The sequence below is a fragment of the Dreissena polymorpha genome, chromosome 4 (assembly GCF_020536995.1).
Source record: "Dreissena polymorpha isolate Duluth1 chromosome 4, UMN_Dpol_1.0, whole genome shotgun sequence".
Lineage (NCBI taxonomy): Eukaryota > Metazoa > Mollusca > Bivalvia > Myida > Dreissenidae > Dreissena > Dreissena polymorpha.
The window spans coordinates 30,492,591-30,520,257 of record NC_068358.1 but is presented as its reverse complement, the minus strand read 5'-3'; the positions used below and the strand labels follow the sequence as shown (position 1 = coordinate 30,520,257).

General features: G+C 36.1%; 2 protein-coding genes across 5 annotated transcripts in view; both read right to left on the bottom strand.

Moving 5' to 3' along the window:
* Positions 1-583: 583 nt before the first annotated feature.
* LOC127878008 (uncharacterized) lies at positions 584-14,657 on the bottom strand. 4 transcript variants are annotated; one of them, XM_052424368.1, is made up of 7 exons: positions 13,807-14,657; positions 13,170-13,354; positions 8,540-8,770; positions 5,275-5,436; positions 4,714-4,764; positions 2,487-2,889; positions 584-950 (listed from the first exon to the last, which is right to left on the bottom strand). In XM_052424368.1, the coding sequence occupies exons 4-7, from the start codon at positions 5,386-5,388 to the stop codon at positions 757-759; spliced, it is 762 nt and encodes a 253-aa protein (XP_052280328.1). In that variant the 5' UTR covers positions 5,389-5,436; positions 8,540-8,770; positions 13,170-13,354; positions 13,807-14,657; the 3' UTR covers positions 584-756. The 4 variants fall into 4 exon arrangements, with proteins under 4 accessions (XP_052280328.1, XP_052280326.1, XP_052280327.1 ...); XM_052424366.1 differs by having other exon boundaries at positions 2,481-2,889; positions 13,807-14,643; XM_052424367.1 differs by having other exon boundaries at positions 2,481-2,889; positions 13,975-14,643.
* A 563-nt stretch (positions 14,658-15,220) lies between these two features.
* Positions 15,221-27,667, bottom strand: part of LOC127877651 (treslin-like) — a 48,569-nt gene continuing 36,122 nt past the window's right edge. Inside the window, exons 15-20 of the mRNA XM_052423728.1 lie at positions 26,969-27,235; positions 24,992-25,079; positions 24,212-24,266; positions 21,310-21,447; positions 20,731-20,871; positions 15,221-20,030 (exon numbers count right to left, since the gene is read on the bottom strand). Of these exons, the coding sequence (XP_052279688.1) occupies positions 18,019-20,030; positions 20,731-20,871; positions 21,310-21,447; positions 24,212-24,266; positions 24,992-25,079; positions 26,969-27,235 (2,701 nt within the window). The 3' untranslated portion in view covers positions 15,221-18,018. The remainder of the gene's footprint in view (positions 20,031-20,730; positions 20,872-21,309; positions 21,448-24,211; positions 24,267-24,991; positions 25,080-26,968; positions 27,236-27,667) is intronic.

The following is a 27,667-nucleotide window of genomic DNA, read 5'->3' as shown; positions in this document are numbered from 1 at the left end:
CTTTTAGAAGCAGATTTAAAAACTGCATGTGTGCAACTCAAAATGCGTTATATTGTCATATTTTATCATTCGTATCATGTTTAATATTTATATTGCATGCTACACTGTTAATATTTGAAGTTTCAAATTGTTAAACCGAAGAATGTGCCTTCCATTCTCTTCACAGAAAGCTTTATCACGTCTACATTAAAAATTATATTTGGAAAAGCGAACAAGCATTTATTGAAATCAAGCTCATAAAAGTGCTTAAACGGACCATTTACTCATCAATAGCGGGTAGAAAAATAGTAATGTGGTAAAATTCGCAGCATCTGACGAAAACTAACGTGTATCTGATATTAACGTACACCGCTGTACAGAGCACAATGACGTGATGAATAGCAAAACCACGGGCGTAAAGATACGTGCATGAAAACAACCCCTCGTGTTGCAAACGAAAGAAAGGCTTACAATTACGGCACACTCTCCTTTATATAACGAAAGCTCGTGCATAGAACATAATCACATGTAATACATCGAAATAACCATTCAAAACGAAATCACGAGCATTACGAAAAGGAATATCATAAATCGAAATCACATGTAAAAACACGATACATATTAGTGTGCCGAAAAAATATTTAAATAAAAAAAGAGCGTGAATAAAGTGCTCATGTGTAATTGATTGTCGCGAGCGTTAATAAAAGCGAAACAAATCTTGCCGAGACAAAGAATTCACGAGCGTTATAGTTGTATTACGGCGAGTACCCGGGTGTTCTATATTGTCTCTGCTAGATCCCTTAATTCAGTGTAGTTAGTAGAGTTAGTAGTGGCAGCTTTAGAGTTAGGCGACTTGGACAGAGTTAGTGGCGACAACATTGTGACGTCATCAGGTGTGCATGTGACCGTGTCGGATTCCCTCGTTAGGTTAGTGGTGGATGGGGAATAGTTGCTGGAAACGGGAGCACGCTCTGAAATAGACGAAGATTGTATTTGCACCAAATTAATGTATGACATTATTCGACACAATTCATGCGTATATATGAAGGCAAATTAAAATATTGATACCCAATATACATCGTTGAGCTTGTTTACATTCCGACACAATTTATTACGGAACTTACATGCTGTATTCTTTGTAGATCTATTTTGTATTCATGAATACAAAAAGATCTACAAAGAATACAGCATGTAAGTTCCGTAATAAATATGAATATGTCTTTAATTTTCTGAGTTTACGAATCATAATCGTATCAATTTTATAAAATTACGAAATTCAGCCCTAACTTCACCTTGTCGTTAAGACCTGTGATAAGTCCAGACTTAGCTCTATTCAAAAGATTACCCTGCTGACAAAAAATTGAAATAAGCAATGCGTGCTATAATGTAAACTAATCTGGTTATTTGCGAACTATACTTAGTTGGATTTATTGTTAAGACCCAAATAAAACTGCAATGCGAAGACAAATTGCATGTTCTAGTTTCATTTTATGTTTGAGTTCAATAAACGCAGATCACGTTGTGTACAACACTTGGTCATTGAAACTTTAAACTTTCCATTTACATATATTCTTTTCAAAAATGCAATATATATTAAAAGTGACATATGGCCTGTAACATTTAATTTTGTATATTTTTTTATAGACGTAAGAAAAATAATAAGCTAGATAAAAGTTAAAACGCATCCTTTTTTGAAAAGCCATTAATAAACCACATATCATTCAATGTGGAAAGGTGTCGACGTGATTTGTTTGCGGGTAAGTTACTTCAAAGAGAAGTGCTCCCATCGTGATATGGAAACATCGAAACAAAATGAAAGAACGTATAAACGTATAGAATACAATGAGAAAAGCGTTCCTTCAGCTAAAATTTTTAAAAAGCATACAATTCAAATAAGTACTTGTTTGTTTGTTTTTTGTTTTGTTTTTTGTTAGTCCCCCTATTAAGTAATAAGCCAAATTGTGTAACTTATATACTTTATAGGATGTCGAGCTAATCAGTAACCTTTTATGATATTATATTATATACGTTTTTTATCAAGTTGAATAAATAAAACAAATGTTATATGTAAAAAAAAATTGAAACGTGTCAACGTAATTGTGTAACAATATACTAGTCACTTTCATAATAGAACGACTCACTGCCCGGTCTCGATTTGGCAAGTTTCATGCATGGGTACGATCCCCAGTTCTTATAAGAGTGCATGTCACCCTCCATGTATTGCCTCCGCATAATGTCACAGCGAAGACAATCACAGTCATCGCGCCATTTCTTTTTCAGAACTCTACCTTTAATATTACCTGAAGCACTATCGCGCATCGCGAGGTCACCGTTCTTTAATTCCAAAAATCGCCTTTTGCTGAGATTTCGGTCTGTTCTTGCACTTTCACTTTTATAAGACTCCGGAGGCCTAGGTTCGTAAGTAACCGGGGGAATTTCGTTTCTCACACTACTTAAATCGATCTGATAAATAGATGACTTCTGTAACAACAACAACTCACTTTTACCGTCTTCTTTTCTGCCACTTCCATCGAAGCCAGAATCATGTTTCTCAGACGCGACAATCTTCGCCTCGTTCGGTTGCTTCTTCGCGGCGTTAGCGAGCTCATGTTGCACCCTCTGTTTCAACTGATCCTCCGCCTCGGCGAGCATTGCCTTCTCTTGCGCTTTCAGCCTGTCTGCCTCCGACGTCTTGTCCCGCCGGCGCCGGAGTAGCTGCTTCTTGTACGTGATATTCTCGTACCGATGGCTAGGGTTTAATCTATGTATGTTGGTTGCGTTGGTATTTTTTGTCTCTTCGACGACTGTTGTTTTCTCCCTGTGTTGGTTAGGCTGACGTTTGGACACCATCGCCGCCAGCTCGTGCATATCGCGTTGGCTCAGGTCAGGGTAGGAATCGCTGGGCACGTCCTGAAATACAGCGGTGGCCTTTAACCCTTTCCCGCTTAGATACGCATGTTGACGCGTGTGTAGGCCCTTATAAAATCCTATATAATTTACGACCTTTCTTAAAAGATTCAAGTTTCCAAGGCAACGTTTCGAACCCTTAGATACAAATGAGCATCAAACAGCATAAAACCTGAACAGCCTGCGAGTTTTTTGTTTTATGCTGGTTGCATATAGCCATTATCAATTGGCTTCTGAGCAGGAAATGGTTATTGACTCGGATGGTAAAAAAGCCATGCTTGAATCAACGAATCAACATGTTCATGCATGCGTTTATGGACATATCCGATTTGGCAGTCTTCAAATACTGATATATGAAAAGCAATATTTTTCGTTAAAAATTCAAGTTCAAATACCAATACTGAAATTATGTCTCACAAATTCCAAAGCCAAATGTTATAAATATATACAGAATTGTTATTAAATAAGAAATATGCACCAAAAATTTGTTTCAAGAATACTACATTTGTAGTAAGTCGGTTTATTTCATCAAAATATGCTCTACAAAAAGAGGATCGAAATTCAATTATGTAATTGAATACTTGACCGGTATCAATATTTAATACAATTTGATAAATTACTGAACAGCAATAAAATAGTACACACCTTCAAAAATCAGAACGTAACATCAATGCAGCTGTAAATTGTGTGACATTGTAAATTATCATTATACATAAATGTATGTGCTAAATAATACAGGACATTCTGTTAATAACGTGTCTATAATTCATTAGAAATATGTAAATGAAACTTGTTCCCAATATATACATTCGTGTAATTATTATAGTATAAGCGATGTAGATTCTTTTCATCCACACATGTATTTAAAAAAATAAGTTGATCAAAATAACTAGAAGCCATGACAACGGCACCATCCCTAAATTTCCATTAAGGTAAGCAATACTGTTTAAAATCTATATCCCATGCTAGTGTTAATGTTAATGTTAAACTTACCCTTCCGACGTTTATTTTGTCCTTGCTTTTTTCACGTGTAAATGAAAGTTTTAAATCAATCATACTCTTTTTACAAGCCTTTGAAAACGTTATCCTAGTCGCCATAGTTTTGCATAATTAAAGTTCAATTAAAATGCACACTGAAAATAACGACTCGTAATTCATAAAAGTCAAAGTCAATAAACATGTAGAATATCATCCCCGCGTGTTTGAAAATTGCATTGAAAGAAGTTTGGTCTTACTAAATCTTATGTCGGTAATCAGCATATTAAGAGATTTTTGTAATCCATGTAAGAACAATAGCACTAAGAAGTCATGGCGCCTTTCGTTTATTTTAGTATTTTATTGTACATATGAACCCGATCGTAAGTTTTGACTCCTTATCCCCCACTGAAAATGTTGTGTACTGTAATAAGTGGATTAATGATAATTAATAACAACTAAAGGAAATGTTAGTTGATGAAGGAACCCACAACCAAACAGCGACCACCTGAAATGCAGATGATATGATGCTAGTTCAGTGAATACTGTCTATATATCTACAGGCACTAGTATCTCAATATTTGTACTGACCGTTATATAACTATATAGAGTATATCTCAATTAGGTCACACCTTATTGAATACTGTTGACATTAACATCGTATTTTGTATTTATCCGCAAATTTATAGATACTTAAGAAAGCATTCTTTTATTTTATGTATTTGATTATTTATTTTGGAATTTCAAGACATTAATGAAACAAAGAAAAGAAGAATATGAGCAATGGACCTGTTCTAAAACCTTCGCCCATTATCTAGAGTACTTATACAGCCTGCAGGTGCAGTTTCGTACCTTCGGGAACGGAAGTTGGTTATACCTCCACCGTTCATAGTGTAGCGATACCTGGACACAGTGGTACAATAACGGATCAAACGTAAATGACCAATAAATAATTAAACCCGGTATGTGTAGGTTAATATACATTCCTGATTAAACAAAGATTCACACTGGGACACTCGAACAAAACATGGATTTAACAGACATACAATTAAAACCAAACGTTTGTTTATACGCTCGAATATTAAAAATTTTGAAACTGCACACAAATAAATATTTCGCAGTTACTTTTCTTCACGTTTATGTTTGTGTTATTCTTTATTCGGGAAATGACCCTTGCTATTGGAAAACAGGGCTCAGTGCACGTGCGTCAAGTGTTGTCCCATACAGGCCGGTGCGGTCCGAACAGATTAAACAGGTACGACACTTTCAACCGAAACTGGATTTTCGCTTGGAAGAAGCTAAATGAAATATACCAAAAAAGCCGAAAGTGACGTCCCTGATAAGCGTGTGCGGACTGCAAGAACATGCATTAAGCCCCGCTTTCCCATAGCGCGACTCAAATAGTTCACCTACCAGGAGTGAGCTCTTCTTATCCCAGCTGTCCTTATGTCGGTAGCCGTCCGAATACACGGATTTACCGGAAATGCCGGTGACGACGCTGGAGGTGGTGATTGAAGGCAGCTTCATGGACTCGTATGTCAGCGAGCGCGTGTAGTCCCCCACACCAGGCAACTTCTGTCGGCACAATAGTCGTTTCGTGATAATCAGGGCCAACAAAGCTCATTAGAGAAAACATATGGATATTTTTTTTAATTATATTCCTTAGGCTTTGGCTGTTTCGTGGTTGGGGTCGTTTTACATTAAAATGTCTCAAACACGTACATTTTGCTAAAATGTTTAATATTTAATCATTATGATATCATTAAACATCGGATTTAACATTGAAATTGTGTTTGAACACGTGAATACGGGCCCTGACCTTTTCGACGGATTAAGAGCCACAGATTCGAAACTTCAAGTGAGTTCGATTATTTTTAAAGTTATTTATTGATTGATTTTACATTACTTCAGATATGAAACAATCACAAAAATATAGTCGTATTAAACTTACAAAGAGGGATACTATGGCAAGCGGTTCGACGCATAATCCCAAGAAACTAGGTTTCTCATGAGAACCTAGGTTTCCAAATGAAAACCTAGGTTCTTGTGAAAACCTAGGATACCAAACGAGAACTTAAGTTCTCAGAATGAGAACCTAGGTTCTCATGAGAACCTAAGTTATATGTGTCTATGAGAACCTAGGTTCTCATGAAAAACCTAGTTTCTCATGAGAACCTAGGTTCTCAAGCGTAAACTCAGGTTTTCAAATGAGAACCTAGGTTCCCATGAGAAACCTGGTTTCTTGAGATTTCATAAACCTAGTTTCTCATGAGAACCTATGTTCTCATGAAAACCTAGGTTCTCATGAGAAACCTGGTTTCTTGGGATTTCATAAACCTAGTTTCTCATGAGAACCTATGTTCTCATGAGAACCTATGTTCTCATGAGAAACCTTGTTTCTTGGGATTATGCGTCGAACCGCTTGCCATAATTAACCTCCAGTTGTCTCCCATTGCTTGTTACACGCTGGCGGCATATGTGTAAAATGATACGAAATAGGCGTGAAACCGTGAATGTTACTCCCCAAGAATGAAATTAGTAAAGTAATCGGTCGACATTGGTCTTAACACGTTTATAAAAAATAAAATGTTTATGAAATACATCTTTAAGTGTAAACATTATTTTGAGAGTAAAAATTGAAACAAATTCAGATCAATCGTTACATAATACATTGTTACAGCATTAAATGAGTTTCAGATATTCAGTTCCCTTGTTTGGGCCTTAAACGACTGTACGGTACAGTTTTCTATTTTAAGTATGTCTGTGATATAGAAAGCAATCATTATGGTATAAATAAAAGTTTTATCTCTATCGATAATGTGTAATAATGTATTATTCAATCGTAAGATATCGGCAACATTGCAAGAATAACTTATGCACTAAAGACTTTTCAAACATATTTCAATAACTTGAGATATCTGCAAAAATAAAGTTCTTAACGGCGTGTTTTCATTCTGTCCAGCCCGTGTGTAAACGTATGTGAACCCCATTGATCCTGCGCCCTGAATAATGTGTCCCGTATTCCAAACGAGCAAGTTTACGCCGTCCGACGCGTAATTCTGAAAACCTAGGTTCTCATGAGAACCTAGGTTCTCAGAAAACCTATCTCTGAGAACATAAGTTCTCTGAGAACCTAGGTTTTCAGAGAACCTAGGTTCACATGAGAACCTAGGTTCCATGAAAATCTAGGTTCTCATAATGAAAACCTAGGTTCTCGTGAGAACCTATGGTTCCCAAATGAAAACCACGGATATGGCAAGCAGTTCGACGCATAATCCCAAGAAACTAGGTTTTCGTGAGAACCTAGGTTCTCATTCTGAGAACCTAGGTTTTTAAATGAGAACCTAGGTTCTCATGAAAACCTAGGTTTTCATTTGAAAACTTGGGTTCTTGAAGCCATGTGCAATCTTCAAGCGAGAACCTAGGTTCTCATTCTGAGAACCTAGGTTCTCATGAGAAACCTAGTTTCTTGGGATTATGCGTCGAACCGCTTGCCATAGGATACCACTGATTTGAACATTCTGGCTCTGGGGTGACCGTTCACTTGAAGGAAACTCGGAGAGGTTCAGTAATGTAAGGGGAGGTAACCACGAGTGAAGCACCCGATTATCGGGTTTTCATAGTGCTTTCTCTACATTGGAGATTTCCCAATGTTTGTATGTGACTTCGGTTTTTGGTGGGTTTCTTTAAAGGAGACTGAAGATAAAAAAAAGTGCGTATTATCCTTATGAACGGGAGGTAAACATGCGTTTTCGGGGACACATTAGTAGTTCGTGATACCTGGCTACTTATTATTATGATACATTTATAAAAAATAATGTGAGTGAAACCAACTTAGCCATATATGTATATAATGTTCGTTGTTTGGCGCTAATTAAATAGGGAGTAACTTCTGTAGGTCGTGATACGTAAAAGACGCTAGTAAAAGAGCAATTATTTTAAATTTATTATATTTCAATGTTGCATGTATGACGCTAATGACAGAAGTAACATAATGACGCCTGCAAAAAATGGATACATATGTGACGTTCATATTAGCGAACGTAACTTTGAAACTTCTGCATATGATCTCAAGGATAGTAATATTTAAACTTCTATCAAAAAGAATGCTTATGACGCATATGTCAGGGCAGTAACTTGTTTAATTATAGTAGATAATATTATTTGAACTTCTCTAGATTCTGGCACGTGTATGACGACAAAGTCGAGAGAAGTAACTTGACAACTTCTATAGACAAGAGTATGACCCATATACATTGGGACGTTTATTTTCATTTTTAATTCAATAGGGATACTTGTTTAACGTTAATGTCAGGTGTAATAACTTTTTAGATAATGATACATTTATGACGTTTATAATATATGAAGTTACTTCTGTACGCGAGATACGTCTAAAGCTGAACAAAGGAGCAGTAAAATTGCACTTCTGTTGATATGGATACATACTTGGCGCTAAATTACGAAGATGTATCTTTGCTGTACATACATATGCGCCGGAAGCTGCAAGTTATTGGGGCCGCGGATGTATAAATTTAGACAGTCGGGCATTGGTATAGCGCACTATTCAAACTTTCAACTATATGATCGAAACATCCACAATCAGAGGCTCGGAAATTCAGACATCCAGTTTTCAAACGCTACCGCAAGCTCTGTTTCATATATATTTTAAACCCCTTGCCTTTGGCACACCGGACGCATGCGCGTTGAAGTCCAGCTTTGGGAGGTTCTTGTTGCGGTCCCTCAGCACCTTCCATCTCTGGACGTAGGAGGTCCTGTTCTTGTGCCGGGGCTGGATCAGCGCCAGGGGACTGCTCAGTTGGGAGGTCGGCGACTGCTCGAGCGTGGAGAGGACCGGGCGCGCCCCGTGTAGTCCCTTGCCCACGTGACCTTCGTACGCCCGCCGGTAAGCCTGGAGACAAGAGGGAGATGTCAGGAGATGAAATAGATTAAATGTAAATAGATTTCTAAAATCAGGACATGCAATACATACTTGTATGACTTACTTTATTAACGTTTTGACAATACTGCTGTACTTTTTTAAGTTTAAAAAAATCTATTGTGGACGTTAATAGCTTAACATTTTGACGGGCAGAGTTTTCGGTCATCATCATGTCTGAAGTCAGAGTTATTTTGTGTAACATAATATATGTGTTTACTTTCCTGAAAACTTTCTTTTTTTAATCAAGTTCATAAACCTTTCAAAAATACTGTTTAAATCGTGTATTTAGTTTTAATGCACATGTTCTTTTAAAGTTTTAGAGTATATGATTTAGTCAAAAATAAGAAAAATGCCACTTGCTTTAATCAAACAACATGTTTTGAGGTATATTTAATTCACTTAATATCTTATATTGGTATTATTTCTAAAGATCGATAAGGACAACATAGATTGGAAAGTACATCAAATGTGTGCTATTGTACTTTTTACAATTATGTTGTTTTTTTAAATGAACATATAACCGTCTTGGTTTATATTTATCCTGCTAAATCGGGAATGTAATCAACCGATATTGATGTGTTTTTACCATGCTAATCGCTGCGTTAATTTTCAAATTTCATATATTACTGTAACAACTGAAACCACGTGTAAAATACCTGCAAGTGTGAAAATAGTTCATGTTAAGATAGCAGATGTTTTATTCCATGTTATATCATATAAGCCTTTTTTGTATTAAAAAAATGATCATTAGTGTAGACATATTAATTAACAACTAAATAAGATAATAAGCCGTAAGCGGGAATATATTACTCTTTCATTATTGAATACATGTTGGTGTGAACAGAACGCGTAGCAATACCATGACAGTAAAATTGCATAATTGAGTACATTTATTCACTAATCGGTTTCTTCATTATCTGCCCACAAATGTTCACAGAAAAATTAAATAAGTGAACGGATATTCAAAATAACTTAATTGTGCCTTTCACTATCTCGTCATTACATGTAACACTACGCTTCTGTTTAGTATATAATTAATTCAATATATTGGACGAGACCGGCAATAGCTCACATGTATAAGTCGCTTAATAGCTCCGTGTTGAGGTTTCTGTCCGTCATATTAGACTGGGTGTTCTACTTACAGCAATGATTGTTTTTGCACAATTTGCATCAGGTTTCTTATATTTAAAAGGCATTAAGGTTTCGTGGAGACTTATCAGCAGGTCTCTTGGGAAACCGGGCTTAAATCATGTGCGTAAAGTATTATTCCAGGTTTGTCTATGCAGTCAGAACATACTTGTTGATTTTTTTCGGTTCATGTTGGTTTAACATATATGCAATGGTATGCTGGACATGGTGATAAGGCATCTGTGTACATAATTTCTCAATTATGTTTTGCGTTACTGAGCGGAAATCATGTATCTATTCTAAGTAAATGTGACTCTGACCCCAAGTGCAATATCAATTGAAGTTTTGATGGAACACATTCATATAATGCCAATTTGGCCGTTTTCCTTGACTGGCTGCTTAAGAGGGGTTGGACTGTATGTAGTTGCATGACAAAACCTCATTTAGTTGTAAAGTTACTACGCTTTTTTAATTTTTATAAAAAGTGACATTGATCTCGGCCTCATGCATGCAGAAGAAATCCTAGATAAGTCTGGATATACTGCATTTACATTTTTAATGTAATTTCAATGCCTAAATGTATTTCTGATATATTGAGCAGAAGCGTTTTTATTAACAAATCATGGTTATGACCCGACCTACCCACATGGAAATCAAAGCTAGGCCTAGTGTATTAACCAGGTGTTAATGTATGAAGTATTATTATGGTATTTGTTTTCCAAAAAAAATCCCTTTAATCTTTTTTTTTCAATTTTTGACATATGATATTGCGATGGGTTGGGGACTTGGTCTTGGAACAAGTACCGGTATATGAAGTTTGATGAAAATATCTAAGTTTCATCAGCTACATGTACTACCTTGATGTAAAATTTCAACAAGTAACAAGAGCTGTCTCCATCGGAAGACATATGCCCCCATGAAACGCTTTTTTCGAAACCTAAACGCAGAATTCGAAACCTAAGCGAGGAGCCTAAGTACAAGGTCAAGGTCAAAGGGGTCAAGTTTTTGCGTATGGAAAGGCCTTGTCCATATACACATGCATACGAAATATGAATGTTACATCTGAAGCGACAAAGAAGTTATGAGCATTTTCGAAACATACACGCAAAAGTGTGACGGAAGGACAGACAGACGAACAGTGCGATCACTATATGCCCAACTTCATGGGCACAAAAGGACCCTTAATTATGACAAATTTCAAACTAGAGTTACCAACCTTTCCATATGACGGCATTTGAGTACAAGTTTGAGTGATATCCCTCAATCCATTTATAAGAAACTAGCTTTCCGAAAAACTCAAACCTGTCCATTTTTAAATGCAAATTGCTAAATATAAACAAGAGCTACGCCTTGCGGGTGCAGACCGCTCATCTATTTTCTTTTTAAAGGTGAAGGGACGCTCAATTTCAATCACAAAGGAGGGAGGGGTGGAGTGAAGAGGGGTGTATAGTGTGGGGGTCTGGACATTTATTACATTATCTTCCAAAAATGAGGGAAAAAATGCAAAAAAAAAAATCGGGGGTGGGGGGGTGGGGGGGTGGGGGGGGGTGGGTGGGGGGAGGGGATTCTTGGGTGCGATGGTTGGACGGTATTTCAAAAATAAAATAATAAACATAAATATTTGTGTTTTTTAACCGTTAAAAAAATTGGATGGATGGGTGGGGGGGGGTAAAGTGTGAGGGTGTGGTGGTCATTTGTGAGATGATCTTAAAAAAAAATAGGGGGGGGAGGGCACGGGGGATGGTTTGGGTGGAGTCTATTGTGGTATGTCAGGTAAGAGTAGTTTTGTCAAAGTATCAATCAAATCTAATCATAAATAAAGCAGTTATGGCAATTTTAGCAAAATTTAATAATTTGACCTTGAGAGTCAAGGTCATTCAAAGGTCAAGGTAAAATTCAACTTGCCAGGTACAGTAACCTCATTAAAGCATGAAAGTATTTGAAGTTTGAAAGCAATAGCCTTGATACTTTAGAAGTAAAGTGGATCGAAACACGAAATTTAACCATATATTCAAAGCTACTAAGTCAAAAAGGGGCAATAATTCCGTAAAAATGACAACCAGAGTTATGCAACTTGTCCTTTTACTGTACCCTTATGATAGTTTGCGAGTGTTCCGAGTATGAAAGCAATATCTATGATGCTTTAGGGGTAAAGTGGACCAAAACACAAAACTTAACCAAACTTTCAATTTTCTAAGTATAAAGGGCCCATAATTCCGTCCAAATGCCAGTCAGAGTTACATAACTTTGCCTGCACAGTCCCCTTATGATAGTTAATAAGTGTTGCAAGTATGAAAGCAATAGCTTTGATACTGTAGGAATAAAGTGGACCTTAACACAAAACTTAAACAAATTTTCAATATTCTAAGTATAAAAAGGGCCCATAATTCTGTCAAAATGCCAGTCAGAGTTACATAACTTTGCCTGCACAGTCCCCTTATGATAGTTAGTAAGTGTTGCAAGTATGAAAGCAATAGCTTTGATACTTCAGGAATAAAATGGACCTAAACACAAAACTTAACCAAAATTTTCAATTTTCTAAGTATAAAAAGGGCACATAATTCTGTCAAAATGCACGCCAGAGTTATCTAACTTTGCCTGCCCATTCCCCACATGATAGTAAGTAAGTGTACCAAGTTTGAATGCAATAGCATTGATACTTTTTGAGAAAAGTGAACCTAAACGCAAAACTTAACCGGACGCCGACGCCAACGCCAAGGTGATAATAGCTCATAATTTTTTGTCAAAAAATAGATGAGCTTAAAAGACCCTTTAGTTTTGACAATTTTCCCATTTTGTTATGAACCGAATATCGGCCTATCGGTTCAATTTAATATGAAGAATATATTGTTAAACGTGTGAATGATATCCCTCCAGCCAATCCTTAGTAACCAGTCTACCAAACAACGTTAACCTGACTGTATATTGTGTATGTAAATTTCTACGAGTAAAGTGACCCCTAATTTGTCAAATTGAGTTACCAAACTTGACCTATGGTCATTCTTATATGAGACAGACAAGTTTTAATTTGCATGAAACCTCTCAATCTATTTCTGAGAAACTAGCCGACCGAGAAAAAAACGTTAACCTAGTTCGGACGTCAACACCGATGCCGAGAAAATAGCTTGCCTTTTCTTAATTCATTTGAAAATCGTTATACTTAGCAACGCTACACGATGCACGCAAAACATCGAGGAAAAAGGTGGGTTGTTTAGTTTAAGATAATTGTTTGAAGCTATACCTTGAGGAGTGATGTGAACTGTTCATCTGAGAGCCGAGGCTTGTACGGCCTGAGATGTTCCGGCGTCTCTATGGTCGTAATGGTGACGTCGGTGTGTGGACGCTTGTAAGCAGGTTTACTGTACTGTACGGACGCTGGTCGCTCCTCTGTTGGAAATCGTCGATGAGTGCGTTACATCGCTCGATCTTGAAGAATCGATTCAACGTTAGTTATCTATTACGCTCTTCTTAAATTATCCATCTAAATTCGATTCTTGCGATAGAAGACGCATATATGCTCACTATGACGGACTGTACACACATTTATGAATTATGACTACATCGAAAGAAAACGATAGTTACATTAAGAACTATTTATTCGATACCTCGCTATGGAAAAAATATATCCCATAGTGAAAGTAAAATATTGGTTATCAGATCGACACACTTAAATAGAACTCGAAATGGTCGTAAGAGTGTAGTCTTTTAATGACATCTGGCTGTTTAAACCAAACAGTCATTATATTCTGTTTCCAATAACTTTTTGATTAATGTCATCTTCCTAAAATCACAGTAAATTACATTTATAATAACAATATTTGAAAGTGTTTATAAGCAATATATTTATCAAATGAGATATTCAAGAAATATAAACTTACTTGTTGAATATTAAAATCAATCAAATTATGTTAATCCAATTTAATCACGTCCGAATTACAATCCAAAAATGCTTCACAAGCAACACATTTGCTCATCGATCTAGATTTAAAGTATAACTTCAAACAGAACTATATATAGTAGTTCCCTGAATTCATAAAATAACATACTTATCGGTCCTCTTTGGCGGTATGAAAACAATTATTTGACAAGATAAACTGTCGCTAATGGCCTTCACAAGTTTTAAATTGTGTATTCAACCCACCTAGATTTTAATCTTTTGGCACGCTACGATATTTTGGAAAATTTGATCCTCTTAACTTGTAATTTTAATACCCATATGAAATACAATTCAAATGTCGGAATCAATAATCAGGTTGACCTAACTGCTTTTTGAAAAGCAGATTCTGCGATAACACTATCTGGACTTAATACCCGAGGTTTTTTTAACAATAACATGCTTAATATGGAACTCGGTAATTGATTACAGCAAACAATTAAACAGATAAGAGAAAGCAATTATTTCACAATTGGAACTTTTTGTCATTGCATTGGTCGTTTAAACGGTGTGAGGGCGATATCAGTATTGTCCCATACACAATAACCAATGGTATAACACTCATTTATTTTTTAATTCAGCGACGTTAAAACAGGATATCAGAACTAAGCACGGGCATACTTACGTTAGAACAGACCGTGCGAACGTAAGGATTACATAGCTACACACTGACAATTAACAGGGATATTTATTTATTTTTTAAATCAGAGTTTATTTACAGGTCGTACCGGCCTCTTCACGAGGTCTTTGAGGTCCGACCTGATGATTAACAGGGATATACATGTAACAAACATGAAATACCGTCAAACACTGACCTTTTCGACATTATTTTAAGGGAGACAACTCTGAGTGAATTTTGTGAGGTCGGGGGGGGGGAGGGTGAGGTCAGGGGGGGGGGTGAGGTCAGGGGGGGGGGGGGGGGGATACTCGATCATCTACTGCAGTGCGTCTGCATACAGTTCTGTGTTGATGCAATTATAATTTTCCAATATTTTGCAGATATAACTTATATGGTATGGTTTTGTTTCCACTAGCCCGACCGACTAGAAATTTTCGTGCCGAGCATCGTTGTCTTATCAGTGATGTCGGCATTTAATATCCGTCTAAAATCAGTTATTTTATTATTAAACATAAGAATGCACCGATCCTGAATATTTTGTTATGGAAACAAAAAAGAAAAAATGCTTGCTTCAAAATAAAATAGCTCGCCAGGTATGTGGAATATGTTGATAATTTAGTTTGGTAACACTAGTATTATCTAATGAACGCGACTCTTACAATTGAACTGAACGCCCTGAAACGTGGAAAATATTCACTTCACATGCACACAGCTCCTTATAAATAACCAAATAATTAAAAATATTTTACTGTATAGAGACAGTGCTATAATTAGATTGAACACCAAGCGCCATCAACAGAACATGAAATATTTACAAAGTGGTGAAGGGAAAACAAAGTACACATAGTCCTGTCTCGTACACTGACGTCATCTTTAATTAAATTGTAAATTACTACCATTCCTAAAATGAAATTATTCGATTCATTGGGTAGAGCACTGGATCGAAATTTAAAACTGAAAAACTATAATAGGTAAAGACAAAAACCAGCATACCATAAACAACCTTTGCCCATCTGTCCATTAAGTGTAATTTAATGAACTAATTGGCTATTAATAGTGGAAAATTGGTATTTAAATCAAGGCTGAATTCCGATACAACAATTTTATTAAACGCTTCAGACGAATCCAGTACAATGCGGAAATATGAAACTTTGTCTTATAACCAAATAGAGGAAAAATGTGAACATGGACAAAATAGCACAAGTTCAAAAACTAAAACATGGAAATGTACAATATGTTAAATGTGACATTCATATTTAAATGTAGATTTTAAATTATTGACAATGGTTTATACACATGCGTGTCCAGTAACTAAACACAATACAATCTAATCAAATTTGTGAATGTAGGAAAAAAAACAAAACTAAAACGTTAAATCTTCATTATGACATTCATAAATAAATTGTATTACCATGAGTTTCATAGTATAAAAGTATATTCATAGAATCCGATTCTACTGAAATATTGAATTATTAATGGCCTTTAAAAATTCTACCTTACAATATACTAACAGAAACAACTATTTCTTCTATGTTAAGAATAGTTTTATGACAAACAGTACACAAAATCATCTATATAATATAATATATGATCACATGATCATTATTTCTTAGATTATCAAAAGCCTTTCCCCTACTAGACAACCCTATCTAACTGAACAATTTAATGCACTTAAATTTTAACGAACAATTGACACAATATCCAAAATCAATGGACATTATTACTTTAATTTCTGAAAATAAATAAAATTATGTGTCAGTGGGTGATCTAAAAAGTATGTTTATCATTTTATATCTGCTATATGAAAATGTGTCACATTTTACATATGTGGCTATGTTATCAAAAATAGAAAGTATTGCACAAATCAAAATATCTTTAACTACCTTGTTATGTTATGTAATTTATCTTTGCTTCTTATATATCAAGGTACTTAATTTCTCATGATTGGTATACCAAAAACAGGAACAGAAACCATTTTCTCAACATGCATTTCATCAATGTATATCATTTTATCAATACAGACCATTTAACCAATAAATACCATTTTATCAACATAGACCATTTTACAAATAAAGACCATTTAAGCAATATGGACCATTTCCGCAACATAGACCATTTTAGCAAAATAAATCATTTAATCACCTAAGACTTAGACACTTTTATCAACCCAGACCCCCTTTTATCAACAGTCAATTTTAAATAAAGCTCATGAGATCACTGTTCAGTTCAAAACCTTGCTATGCAACATATATTTAACACAGATTACATAATGTTGCTCATACATACATAAAGCCCTATGGAAGAAGAGTACAATACCAGTAATGGTTCAGTTTTAGAAATCATTCAACACCTAACCGTGTGTCTTCACATCTCACTAACTAGGTAATTGAACTGAGTGCAGCCCTGTGAATCCCTTAGTGATAGAGCATCAGATAACCATATAGAAGATGGCATCAGGGACACATAACCGGATAAAGTGGCAAAAGGCAATACAAATATGCAGAAAAAATGGTAAAAATATTATATCTCCAACAGTGCAGGCCAATAACCAGAGCAGATTTTCTGGGCATATCATGTCCTATTATCGTTACCAAGTAATTGAATTTGCAGAACCCAGCAAACTATCTCTGAGACGTTACACACAAATTTGACAAGACAATTATGGACTAATTGCATCCCAAGGCTCAGCTGATATGTCATACAGGGTTTCAATTGCAGCAGTGGTATGGCGGGCATTCAAACTGGTTTCACTTGTAGCAGTGACATGGTAGACATTAAGGCTGATTAGACAGACAAATTTAGACAATTAATAAAATCAGGATCTATAATCGATATATCCTCTACATGACCCCCAGTTGCGTTGATTTTTCTTTACTTCCTTTTCATTTACAAATGGAAAACTGATACAAAATAGCTTTCATATGAATTGATTAGCGTTTCATTTCCACAAAAATGTAAATTATACCAAATTAACACAAAAGATAAATAATTAGTAACCAAAGCAAAGAACAAATATTTTAACAAAGAATGCTCCAGAATATTTATAAACTGAAAAAGAAATGTAAAAATAACATAATAGAGTCTAAAACACAGCACTTTTTTTCCTTAAAATTCAGGTAGAATTCAATAAATTGGAGCATAAGTATATATTTCTTTTAATAAAACTAATAATGCTTGTAATATCCAATTTTGTTAGGCGTGTATCAATTTAGTATAGCTAACCAATTACTACACATGATCCTCAATATTTTCCCAAAATAATTGTTTTAAAATATAATCTTTTTACATTCAATTCAAATGCCTTAAAATGCAGAGACTTTTTGTTATTTAATGAGCCATTATGAAAACCAGTTCTTCATTTCAAGATTGTTTTGTCAGTTGTTAAATCATTAATTGCTATATGATTTAAAATAATAAGATTTATGATATAAATTCTGTAGTCATAACAACCAATTAGTGGAATATTCAGGCATTAAAAACACGTGCCAGTTTCCAGAGGACTGCTTATGCACATCATATTAAACATATAAAAAAAGGTCATAGCTGCATTTTCAGGGATCTGCGAGATCTTCCAGAACTTGCCTTTGTTTCTCTTGTTTCAGTTTCTGTCTCCTGACATTTCTCCCCTCCAACTGGAGATCTCAGCAAAGGTGACTGAATCAAGTGCATTAAGCTTTTTGCAGAGACATTTGGGGAATATTTCTTGTTGCCTGGAGATTTAACAAGTAATTTTGGGGACATACTATCAACATCAAGTGATTGCATTTCCTCATTGTCAAAACCTTCACTTTTCTGTGAAAGCAGAGACTTTCCTGATTTTTTTCTTGTATATGTATTTTTTTGACTTGATCCAAAAATAGGCGACTCTGATCGTTCATTATCAGACTGATCCGAGAAAGGAAATTCTCCACTTAATACTCTGCTCAAATTTTTGTCTTTAGGAGAGTCAATGGTCTTGGTAGAATAAAGCAGCATTCTTTTCTTCCTGTAACCTGATTTGCAGCCAATTTCATGGTCCATTGAATTAATCTTTGCTAATGGCACTGACGTGCTATTCTGGGAGAGAAACACGTCATCATTCGATGCGGAGAAATAATCAAGACTTGCATCACTCATCTGAGAAATTTCATTACAAGATACAGATGTATCGAATCCTTGACTGCCAGTCCTCAAAGACGCAACTGAACTCTCTCTCTGTAACTTCTCTACATTTTCGATTAGTCGAATTCTCTTGCTTGGGGATTCTGAAATTTTGCTTGGGGAGAGAAGTAAACTTCTCTTTTTATTCAACCTAACTGACAACTCAGGTTCTACATTTTCACTCCCTTTCCTTCGTTTGTTTGAAGATTCCAGCGATTTCTTGGGAGACATAATCAAGCTACGCTTGTTCCGCAAGGTTCCTTCAACTTGTTTCATAACAAATTCAGCACTGCCAAAGGAAGGATTATTTCCAGAAGTATGCTCTTGTAAGGTGAGCATGTTCTGTGCGTGTGATTTTGGAACTGCTGGCGAGGTGCGTGGTTTTCTGCGATGCCACTTGTCAAATGATTCAGGTGTTTTGACAATTTTCTTACATTTAGGAGACGGTGTCTTCTGTAAATTCACCTTAAGATCAGTTTCATTTTCTTTACCACCGTAAAGGTAAGCTCTTTCATCAAACTTTAATGACCCTACACAAGATTTTCCAGATTTGACAGCTTGCTGATCAAACATGTCGGTGAAAAGATTGGCATTTTTCGACGGACTGGCTAATACCCCATGCTTGGTTGACTGCTTGCAAGGAGAACCAAACTTGGATAGCAACGTCCTTGGACTGGCACAGCGTTGGCTTGGCGACTGAGTTCTATTTACATTCGGACTCTTTGAAAACAGTGCTGCCCTTACGGAGTTTCGTGTCGGCGTCTTAGAAACACTCAATCGTGTGTTGTGACTGGGCGAATCTAGTCCACTTATCACAATACCACATATCGGACTTTTTACCGGTGTGCTTTGTAGTGACTTTGGACTTTCCTTTGTTTCTGATTCTGCCACTAGCACATGCGGTGACCTATGACTGACTGGACTCATCAGCTGGCGTACAGCGGGAGAGGCAACCTTTGACCTGTTACTAGGGGATACAACCCTTGAACGGGTTGATGGACTCTGGAACAGGTTAACTGCAGGTGACATAGCCCTCCTGGACCGAGTGTTGTGAGATGGAGATTCAAGCACCAGCTTGCTGGGCGTATGAGACGCCACCTTCCTGGGTGTGGCTTTGGCTGGGGACGGACTCACAGCCAGCTGGGACAGGAGAAATGACGAGTTCTTATCAGGAGACTTGAAGTGTGCTGAGGTATCAAAGCTGAGCAGTTTGGCTGGTCTGGTGGACTCCTTGTTCGCCTCGGTACTGTGCCCAGACGGTTGCCTCTGGCGACCAGCTATTTTGTCTGCAAGCTGGAAATACTGGGAGAGATTCTTTGTTCGCTTCACTGGACCGGCCGAGTAGAATGATCTTCTTAGTAAAGCCTTGGCCCTTTTCCCCTTTGTAGGCGTGTCCTTTAAAGCTGGTTCTACAATTTAATGCAAGAAAAGTTTGTAAGACAAGATGGTGCTTTCAATAAACGAATATGCCCACAGTGGAAGCCTTGTCAGTATAAATTTATATGCCAGTTTGAGTACTGGTAGGTTGAAACATAGGTCAATTTTAAGGTCAAAATAGAGTCATGTGATATGGGTGCGTAGGTAAAAAAAATAATGTTGAAATACATCATTCATGCAAGTATCAAGGCTTCCCAAGAAGCATTATTTATGTTAGACCAAGCAATTCATTTTGCGTAAACCAAGAATTTTGAACTTGTGAATTAGTTCAAGTCCAAAAATTGGCTGAAGTGGGACACTACATTTTGTTATAGTGCATACTGCATAGTGTGAAAATACAACAATGTTTATTTTATAAAGTTGTTCAAAATTAAAACGCTTGCTTAAATTAACCATGGTTAAAGTTTTGAAGCAAATTTCTCCCTTGTTACTGTTGTTAACACAGATATGAAGGCTGAAGTTTGGACAATTGTTCAAGGTCACACAATATTTTGTGCTGATTTTGACATGAAATATTATCCAATCTATGTGTGAAAGAAAATTAGCCATGGAAACCCTTAACCACTAGTGTCGTAGCAATATTAGCCATGGTAATCATTATGAATGTATGGCCCTTGATGGAATTCAATCGATGTTGGGGGTGATGATGGTATACCAAGCATGTTTTCTCACCACAAGCTTTCACTGGGGACTCCTCAATCACTGCTGTACCACTCAGGTGTCTCTTACGCGCCTCTCTCCCCTGCAAAACACTCGACAAGAGCTTGTGAGACGGGGTCTCTGCTACCAGCTTCTTCCGTGGTGAAATTCCATCTTAAGGACAAATAGGTAAACTCCTATACAGCATGGCTTAAGATATTGTTTGTGTTAAAAAATATTGTTTTTCAAGTGCAATAGCAGAATTGGTAAAAATTGAGAAAAAATACACGTAAAGGCAGAGTAATAAAAAACTAAGCCTTTAGTTTAAATTACATACTAAGTTTGAATTACATACTATACGCATGAATAAAATTCCTTTTAAAAACATAATGAATATTGAGCATCTTAAATTTGTTTCCAATCAAAATTTGTTTCCAATCATCACATTTTTTAAGGATTAACATAATTTAAAATTTACTTCATTAACTTAATCCAAAACTTAAAAGAAATTTTATAAATTGGACTTCAATCTTTTAAAGCAACTTGGCCCACAACATAATCCATTACACCAATAATGTTAATGTGCATATAGCTATTCTGAGATATCCTTACATTGTGGACTTTTCAGCATCTTTCTCGGCGACTTTCTGGGTGTTTTCTTGGGCGTCTTACATGATCGCTGCATGACGGCCACAGACTGGCGTCTCTCAAGCTTGACACCTCCCCTCTTGTCAAACAACACCTTGGCCACTGAAATCAGCATACACATTGTGTAGTGCACAGGCAAGAGTGTGGGCATTTTATTATGTTATATTTAGTATCATAGACTTAGGGTGACTTAAAGGTGGGAAAGGGAAAAAACAAGTCTTCTTAATGAAGAAACTGAGTCCAATAACAAATGAACATAGTTTATGGAAAACTTCATATGGTTTCACATATTGCACACTTACATTATAAGAAGCCACCTTTATGTCCATTATGCACAACATTATAACCTTTTATAATTTCCATACATTTGTACATTTGAATGATTCCATTCTACGGATTGCTTTGTGAAACAAATGTATAAGTTAAGTCTAAAATAGACATTATATTTTAGTAGGATAATTGACTCTTGCTTGCAGACAAGTAGTTTTATGCATTGAATGCTTCTGTGAACAAGAAAACATTTTTTTATCTTTCACATCCTTTACAAAGTTTACACTAAGGATATTTTTAAAACAAACTAGAGCTTTGTCACAGACGTGACGAATACCCCCACATGCTGCATTGACACATAATATTTTGCATGTCGTCTTCACAAAAAACAGCGGACACCATGCTCAATTTTTAAAACGCACTAAGTGACCCCTTGACCTAGTTTTTGACCCAGAAAGGCCCATGTTTTAACATGGCCTTAAGATCATCTCCATAAAACTTCTGACCAAGTTTGGTGAAGATCGGAATGTAAATTACTTGAAGTAGAGAGCGGACACCATGCTGAGTGTTAAAAAAGGCACTCAGTGACAACGTGACCAAGTTATAGGCCCGGAATGGCCCATGTTCAAACTAGTCCTAGAGATCATTTAGATAAAACTTGTGACCAAGTTTGGTGAGGATTGGATGAAAACTACTTGAATTAGAGAGCGGACAACATGGTGAGGTTTAAAACGCACTAAGATACCCAGTGACCTAGTTTTTGACCCGGCATGACCCATATTCAAACTTGACCTAGACATCATCTAGATACAACTTCTGACCAAGTTTGGTGAAGATTGGATGAAAACTTCTTGAATTAGCGAGCAGACAACATTGTGATGTTTAAAACGCACTAATAAACCCCGTGACCTTGTTTTTGACCTGGCATGACCCATATTCAAACTTGCCCTAGACATTATCAAGATACAACTTCTGACTAATTTTGGTGAAGATTGGATAAAAACTACTTGAATTAGAGAGCAGACAACATGGTGAGGTTTAAAACACACTAAGTGACCCCGTGACCTAGTTTTTGACCCGGCATGGCCCATATTTGAACTTGACCTACACATCATCTAGTTACAACTTCTGACCAAGTGTGGTGAAGATTGGATTTAATTTACTTGAAATAGAGAGTGGACACCATGCTTAATGTGTAAAACGTACTAAGTGACCCTGTGACCTAGTTTTTGATCTGGCATGGCCCATGTTTGAACTTGGCCTTCAGATCATCTAGATACAACTTCTGACCAAGTTTGGTAAAGATGGGATGAAAACTACTTGAATTAGAGAGCAGACAACATGCTGAATGTTTAAAACGCACTAAGTGACCCCGTGACCTAGTTTTTGACCCGGCAAGGCCCATGTTCGAACTTGGCCTTAAGATCATCTAGATACAACTTCTGACCAAGTTTGGTGAAGATCGGATGAAAACTACTTGAATTTGAGAGCGGATAACATGCCGAATGTTTAAAACGCACTAAGTGACCCCGTGACCTAGTTTTTGACCCGGCAAGGCCCATATTCGAACTTGGCCTAGACATCGTGTAGATACAACTTTTGACCAAGTTTGGTGAAGATCGGATTAAAAATACTTGAATCAGAGAGCGGACACTTAATAAGGACCGACAGACAGACCGACCGACCGACAAGTTCACTCCTATATACCCCCCTAAACTTTGTTTGTGGGGGTATAATGATAAACACTGTAAATCTAATATAACACAGATGACAGGGTCCAAGCCACAAGACAATGTTATAAATGCAACAGCGTTCTGGCTCATTATTTTCAATGTTGTGTTGTCATTAGCCAATACATGCATATATACTCTACTGTATAGATAACTGTATACATAACAATTTTCTAATGTGCATATATCTCCGATAATCTCATTTAATTAAAACCTCCATAAAAATATATTCTAGCCATGTTTGACATTAAATATTTTTAAGAATTTCATAAACACAAATATAAGCAAGTCAGATAACATGATTTGGGCGCTTTGTGAAATGTTAAAATTTAATTACAACATACAATGGATGAGTGAATTTAAAGTTAGATTGAATGCAATGTGTACACATTATTTTCTGAACAACGGGCAAAAATCAAATTTAATTTCTGTAAACGATAAACCTGCGTTTGTATCTTAATCGCATAAAATATGCCTCAATAAACTTGTCAATGATTAAAATGATTGGTAGCACATAAATAGTAACAGAATTAGAACTTCAATGTGGATAAACACATTCTAAATTTCACACTTTAATTAGCATAAAAAAAATAGATTATCACACATAAGCTGTCATATGCCACAGAAATTGTTAGTCCCTTATTGATTATAATTGAGCAATTATGCAATAAGCTCGGTGGGAGCTTCCATATTTGAATGTCAAGAAAACTCTTGAGATTGAATTGGAAGGTTGCGGGAGCCAAGACCCACCTGCGTTATATGGAATGCCACGTTATAATGGAGTGTGTTATATTGGATTTACAGTGTATTTGACTGTTGTATCTGAAAACTGTTAAATAAAGAAAATAAAGGTTATACAATCAAACCTTTGTCCTTGGACCTTTTGTGTGGATCTTTACTTTTCTTTGAACTTTTACTAGTCTGAAAAAGGACAATATTTTTATATTCATGAAAATAATATCAACACATAATAACTGTCTGAATTTATATTATTCACACCTCCACTACACAAATTTCATTTAATAATACAGTTAACATCTATATAGTCGTTGAGCTATCCAATGATTTCATATCCTGTTTCAGATTAAATGTCATGTTTCAATAACAAAAGTATGTTCCGTAGGTTGTGTGTTTAATAATTTTGATACAACAAATTGAGGGCTAAAATAATAGCAAGAGCTGTCACCATAGGATGACATATGCTCCCAAAAAACACCTTTTCAAAACCTAAACGCAGATTTCGAAACTTAAACATGGACCCTAAGGTAAAGGTCAATGTCAAAGGGGTCAAAATGTGTGTGCATATGAAAAGGCTTTGTCCATGTACACATGCATACCAAATATGAAGGTTACATCTGAAGTGACATAGAAGTTATGAGCATTTTTCGAAGTATGAAGTATGACGGACAGACAGACGGACGGAAATGCAATCACTATATGCCCATCTTCAAGGGCATAAAAAAAGTGATATTGATAATTCAGTATGGTTTTACTGTCATCATAATGTGCCAGCCAAGAATACAACATTTCTATTTTGCCATACATCAAGACATTTGTGAACAGGGAATACGTAATGTTTTGAAAAATTATGTTTTTATAAATGATTTGGTACAAAACAGTTCTTAAAAGGTAAGGTAAATATTCACCTTCTCTTTTACCACCTTCTGCACCACAATTTGTCTCTTGGCTCCAAAGTCAGCAAGGCTTGGATGGTGTGCCAGTTTACGATTACCCCTGAATCCAAAATAATTCAATGACCTTCAATACATACAAAGCAAAGGTATTTGCAGTGATCAAAATTAACAAAAGCATCCAAGTCCTGAACTTGTACATTTTGAAAACTGGCTTGCTCAGATTTTCAGATTCATATACCGGTAGATGGGATTGTGATATTTCTTTAATTCTATTTAACCCGTTACCACTAAGATACGTATTTTGACGCATGAGTAGTACCTTAGAAAGTTAAATTTAACAAAAGCCTTTTCTTACTTGATTCAAGTTTTTTAACAGCTTCATTTTCAACCCTTAGATACTAATTAGCGGCAAACAGCATAAAACCTAAACAGACTGCCAGCTACTCGCAGGCTGTTCTGGTTTTATGCTGTTGCACATAGCCATTTTCACGTTGCTTCTGAGTGGGAAAGGGTAAATAATATTCTGAATTGCTTAGACGAAAAGCTTATTTGAATTAATGCTGTTTGACCTTAAGAACGGCGATCCTCAAAAAATTGGTTCCTAGGAATAACATGACCAACAAAGCCAAATTGCACCCACCCAACTTTTATGTGAGGTCTGGGTTACAAACAAATGTTCAGGCACCAAAAAAAGTACTACACTTGCGTTTGTATTTACTCAACGTCTTCTCTCCAACACACTATAACACATATCACTCCTCCTTATCAAGCTCTAGATTAGGTATAAATCTATTTGTGGTAGGAGTAAGATTACGGTATGTGAAGTTCAACACTATTTCCATGTTCATTATTAATTGAAATGCCTATAGATTAAGTGTAAAGCCTTTGTTCTGCTACAACAGTACACACATGATTTGCAGAACGCACAATATCACGTCATCTAGAAAGTCATTAAGTTGACATCACATAGCAGTTCAATTTAACTGACAATGTTTCGCTGTGCCTTAAGATTCAGGTATTCCTTAAAATTATTTTTTCTGCAGCATTTGTCAAAATGAGGTTCTCATCTGCATTTAGCTCTTAAAATTTAGGCAAAAAATCTTGTATGTGTTGAACTCGTTTTTAATCAGAGATAAAAAAAACATGAACCATCACGGAAATTAGTTTGAAATAATCATCCATTTTTTTTATAAATCTTTAATAGGAGATATTTTGTCCAGTGTGGATTACATCTATGTTATGACTGCTGTTTTGACTTTTATTTTTAAGTAACTATGGTTTAAGGAAGAAATTGAGATGACAAATCAGGTAATGAAGAAAAAGTTTACAATGGCCAGTATAGTTGCATGTAAAAACAATTAAAGCCATTGCATACCACCATCAATAAAAAAAAAATGTGCACAGAAACACCTTTTTTAAGCAGGAAAATCAACAAGTTTATAAGATTTGGAGCACCTAACACCTTAGAACCATTTTGTTTGACAGTGTAATTTTAAACAAATAAAATAAATATAAGCAATAACCGATTTTAAACAGCTTGATGCCATGACATAAGACATTTAAAAAAGTGTTCATTATGCAAAACACACACCAACACACACATAAATGTTCAAACAACTGTGTACCTGGGTCTTGTGGATGAGATATCTAGCTGTTAGGCAGACACACTGGTTCATGGCTTAATGCATGTGCGTTAAGTGTCATCCCACATTAGCCTGTGCAGTCTGAACAGGCTAATCAGGGATGACACTACGCATAAACTGGATTTTTGCTAAAAAATACACTATCTTTACACAAACAATACTATTAAAGTGGAAAGCGTCCCCTCTGGGACAAAACTTTATGCACATGTATATAGCCCATTTTCCCAAAGCAAGGATAATATACACATGAAGCAAAAACTTGAAATCAGCATTCTTAACAAAGTGATACCATCACTACAGAAATGTTGACGAGTTTTTATTCTTGAATGTTCAAATCAAAGAGTACCTGGGCCTTGAAGCTGAGATATCCAGCTGTGACATGGACAGACTGGATCCCGGCTGACTGGAGGGTGGGCCTACAGACCCATGTGACCGGGTCCTAGCAGAGGGGGGTCCGCCCATGATATCGGCTCCCTGCATGGACACATCAAGGGTGGACTGGTCCCCTGCACTACTGGTATCCGGGGACAACAGCATCGCCAGGGCGTCAGGCAGAGGCTGCATGAGCTCGTCATATATGTTTGTCAGCGTTCTCGGAATGGAGTGGATGTAACTGAAATAAGGTTTCACTGATTTTATAGAATTTTTATTGTCTTCAATGAACTATATTTCATTGTATTATTTTCCAGTTAGCAAGCCTTTTTAATAAACAATATATGCAACAATATTTTCTAGCTTTTATTTTAATAATTTATTAACATCCTGGTCATGATGCAAAATAACTTCCTTGTTTCGCTTTCTCAACAGTCAGCACTCTGTAATTGTAATTTTCAAAATGTAAATAAATGATGCAGTTACAGCAGGTTTTTTGTTTGGCTAATTAAATTTTATAACTGTTATTGGGTAACAATCCAAATAGCTTTTTTTCCCTGAAATTTAGAGTCAAATTTACAGAATTGATGGTTTGACTTTTAGATGTTAGGAAATAGAAGTTTTCATTGAAGAAAAAAATGAAATTGAAAATTTATTAATTTGTTTCTGTTCA

Bases quoted from the DNA above. Each gene is read 5' to 3' on its own strand.
- LOC127878008 (XM_052424366.1), bottom strand. From the start codon at position 5,388: ATGAAGCTGCCTTCAATCACCACCTCCAGCGTCGTCACCGGCATTTCC. The intron at 2,890-4,713 runs GTACGAAACTGC...GCTGTATTTCAG, and splicing joins ACCAACTTCCGTTCCCGAAG to GACGTGCCCAGCGATTCCTA. The intron at 951-2,480 runs GTGAGTTGTTGT...CGTCTATTTCAG, and splicing joins CAGAAAAGAAGACGGTAAAA to AGCGTGCTCCCGTTTCCAGC.